We start from the raw sequence: 4,334 nt of genomic DNA, 5'->3' as shown, positions 1-4,334 counted from the left end.
TTAAAAAGAACAAATAAAATTTTATTGAACTAGAAACCAATGTTAATTTCACCATTAGAATCTACATACATCAAGTAGCCATTAGCTAAGTTAATCCGGCAACAAGTAATTAAAACCATAATTCCGAATTAAAGCAAATACATCAATTTACAAACCCCTTCATCCCCAGAAAAACAAAGAAACAATGTTTTTTTTCCTTCATTCTCTTTCTCCCCTCATAACCTTCTTCTCATTCTTGATTCTTATCTCTCTTAATTCCGATTCATTGTATCATAAAATCAACATGCACGGCAAATAAATCAAAAGTGGCATCCGCAGCAGAGGAAGAAAAAACAGAGCGTAGACACCAAAACAACTCCTTCAAAAACCGAAACAATCTTAAACAAAAAATCATTCACAAACCAACTAGGCAACCTCGAATACGAACTCGATGAAGACGACGACGACTTAGAAAACATCCATCGTTTCTTCCAGCGTCCAAATCTCCTAAACGAGCCACCACTCTTCTTCCCAACCCTCTTAAGAAAATGCATCAAACTAACACTCCCTTCTTTCCCAACATTGTTCTCCATAACTCTCTCTAAATATAATTTTGTAGGTTTTGGAGTGAATGAAGAGAGTATGGTAACGTTATTTATTTATTATGTAAAACGAGAATAAGTATTAACTGTTCCGCGTTAAGATGCCAAGTCAATAAAGGAGAATGAACGTGGAAAAGTAATGGGGGGTGACTTTTGGGATTTGCTATTTGCAGAGATTGTGTAACCGTTCAGGAGAATTCATGGAGTGGGACAAGTGGGATACGAGACCGAAACTATAACGAGTTTGTGTTTCATTTTATTACCGTTGCCTTAGTATTATTATTTGTTGTTATTTTTTTTGTTAATAAAGTTGTGTAGGACAGTTTGTATTGTGATAATTTAAGTGTTTTGGACCCGAAATCAGTCCAATTGGAGTAAACGTATTAGAAGGTTAGCTTTTTGTCTGTCAATTTCCTAAACTTCAACCACATAAATTTATAAGATATTTTTTTAATAAAATACTAATAATTGTTAAAAGTATATATTATTTTTATGTTTAGAAAAAACACTTAATATACTTTAACGGGGGCGATGTTTTTGAACTATAGAAACAGTTAGGCCCGGACACAATTTTGGACGCCGAGACTACCGGTCCAAGATCATGGATCAAACATAACTCTTTCGATTCTCAATCCTTAAAATTGAAAAATTTTGATTTTTAATTTGATTTGATCCAAGATCTGAAAATTTGGTTCAAATTTAAATGGACTCGAATTCATGTATAAAATTATTTTACCTATAGTTTATGTTATAAAAGGTCATCTCCCTAAATATATATATATATATATTAAACATTTACTCATATCATATTTTAATAATCATAATTAATAGGTAATAAATTAATATAATAAAATAAATTGACAGTACACTCTGAATTACCAAATTTTGTACTTCATGTGATAAAATATTAATATTCATTTAAAATTTAATAATTTCCTTTTAAAATAATAAGATATGTTTTTACTTTTATTCATTTTTTTGTCGTACAAAGTAACAACATGTTTTTATGTGTATAAATTTAAAAGAACAAACAAAATTAAATTATATAAATATTAATTAAACGGGTCCAAAACAGGTCAGTTCCGGTCCCAACCCAATCTAGATTTTTTCGATCCGATCTAATCTCAAGACCAGATAGAGCCGGTCTGGTTCTCAATCCGTAATTTTGATAAAATTCGATTTTCGCTCCGGTCCGAATGCAGCCTCAGAGATAGAGATAGTTCATAAATGGGAATGAGGATGATTATTTTCTAGTCTAATCTAAAATTTAAAGGAAAATTATTTATACCTACGAAATTTCGAATTTATATTATTTTATAAAAATGAGACGTTTCAAGTTTTGTTAGTAGTCTATTCATAGTTTGATCACTTTATAATTTGGTCATATAACTCAATAATGTTCGTCCGTTACATCTTAAAATTATCATTTACACAACATAATCATAAAAATAAATAAAAATAAATGTGCATCATACAAATTATAAGGTAGTGTTTTATTATTACTAATAACGCTATTTAGTAGCGAGGATTCTATATAATCTATACAATCCATGTTGATCTTATAACCCACCACCATTTCTATGTGAAAAAACTATCAATTTGATCTACGTTAGTGTGTGCCCATATGTACGTACTAATTATTAAATTTATAATTTTGATATGTTTTGATTGATTTAATTTTTTTTTAATCATAAATAACTCGCAGTCACTATCTTTTGGGTGCGCACCAGGGGCTCATGCAATAGTCTGCAAATCACGTGATTCGAACTTGTGACCCAGATGATAGTTATCCTCTTTTTAACTAACTGAGTCGAGCCAACCCTTGCGGGTTTAATTGATTTAGTTGTTGTGAATGTAGGAGAGTTCATCACTATTAAAAAGTGTTGACCAATTAAATTAAGTTAAAATTATAAAAGTTTGTGATTATTATGTGCTCACGGCACACCACAGAAAAACCGTTAAATATAAATTGTCCTTGGAAATGATTAGAGTTCACTCGTTCAAATCGTCGATGTCCTCTCACTGTGGGATGTTACGTGATCATTTCATACGTAATGATTATGGGTTTATATTGTGCTCCATAATTTGAAAAGGGAGAGAAGAGAAGAGGAAGGGGATGCTATTTAAAAAAAAGGGTTAAATATCAAAGTGGTCACTCAACTGAAGATCATATATCAGTTTAATCATCAAACTTAACGGGGTATCATTTGGATCACTAAAGTAATAATAAATATCAAACAGATACCTCAAAATATATGCTCGAGAATTAAAATTTATTTTATGAAGTTCTAAACATTTTTTTTAAATCTTATTACAACCAAATAAAAAGTTATGAATTCATAGTATTTTAGATGATTTTTTGAGATTTTTAAAATTTATCTACTAATTATTTTTATTTAAATAAAACAAATGACTACAAAATTATAAATAAATAGTAGATAAATTTTAAAAAATCTTATTATACTATAGAAAATACTAGAATTCATATATTTTCATTTGGTTGTAATAGGATTCAAGAAAAATATATAGAACTCCATAAAATAAATTTTAATTCTCGAACACATATTTTGAGGTATATATATGATATTTATTATAATTTTACTGATTCAAATGATACCCCGTTAACTTTGATGATTAAACTGATACATGTCGTTCATTTGAATGACCACTTTGATATTTAACTCTTAAAAAAAATCTGAAATGTATTCCTTTAACTAGAAAAAAAATATGGAGAAAAATTTTCCTTTAATTTTATCCAAAATCTATAATACTAAAAATGGAAAGACTTGAAAAAATCTTCGTACACAACTTTTTAAATTATATCAGTTCCTATCTTTTTCATGTGAACTCGAACATATAATAGAAATTCATTTTCTTATATTATTTCTATTATTTTCTCTTTATATTCCGTCTTGTATTTTCTTCTCTCCTAAAAAATCTCAGAGCACATCAATAATGTTATTGGATTCATATTTAACAGATTCGGAATTGATCGTTGTTGAATATATTATTGAATTAATTTTTAAATATTATTTGCTATAAACTGAAATTTTTTACTGTAATCGTATTTTTGAAAAGTAAATTGATATAATATCTTATGAATAATTAAGCAAAATTAAATAAACAAATCGCGAGTTTCAATATTTTATGAACTACGTAAATTTTGTGGAATTTACACATCTTTATGGAATTCAAGACATGTGGATGTAACAATTTGTAATACAAAATTAAATACTAACACATTAGAAATGAGTTTTTAATTTCTAAACTAGAAGATGCTCAAACAACGAGCGTGGCTCGATGTCAAAGTTGTCCAAAACGGATTTACAACGCATGTAGTCCTACCGCGTCGACAATATAAATACACGGGAGAATATCGACGCTTTAAAACTGTATTCCAGATAATCACTTTCCAACCAGAAAAAAGGGTCAATTAAAGGCCGAGAATATGTGCAAAGAATATAAATCCAGTTCTTTCGGCCGGCTTGCATTATATTCTGAAAAATTAATTAATACTATAAATATTGGATCCGTTTGTGATTTCTTAAATAATGTAATTTATAATTTAAAATTGAAAAATATCGTATAAGTGATATAACTATATTAACTTATAAGTTATTTAGGTATTTGGATAATTTTATGTATAAATTACTTATAAACTGATAACGTGTTTGTTAAATCATAACTTATAAGTTATGAAAATTGAAAAATGTCTAATGCAAATTAGTAATTACATTAATTAATAATTTTATT

The 4,334-nt window shown here is 28.1% G+C and overlaps 1 protein-coding gene across 1 annotated transcript; it reads right to left on the bottom strand.

Moving 5' to 3' along the window:
- LOC141672135 (uncharacterized) lies at positions 1-725 on the bottom strand. The gene has a single exon (XM_074478637.1). It carries the CDS (start codon positions 570-572, stop codon positions 300-302), a length of 273 nt encoding a protein of 90 aa, XP_074334738.1. The 5' UTR covers positions 573-725; the 3' UTR covers positions 1-299.
- Between the last annotated feature and the right edge of the window lie 3,609 nt (positions 726-4,334).

This window comes from Apium graveolens, chromosome 7 (assembly GCF_009905375.1).
Source record: "Apium graveolens cultivar Ventura chromosome 7, ASM990537v1, whole genome shotgun sequence".
Classification (NCBI taxonomy): domain Eukaryota; kingdom Viridiplantae; phylum Streptophyta; class Magnoliopsida; order Apiales; family Apiaceae; genus Apium; species Apium graveolens.
This window is presented reverse-complemented; position numbering and strand designations above follow the sequence as displayed.

Bases quoted from the DNA above. Each gene is read 5' to 3' on its own strand.
- LOC141672135 (XM_074478637.1), bottom strand. From the start codon at position 572: ATGGAGAACAATGTTGGGAAAGAAGGGAGTGTTAGTTTGATGCATTTT.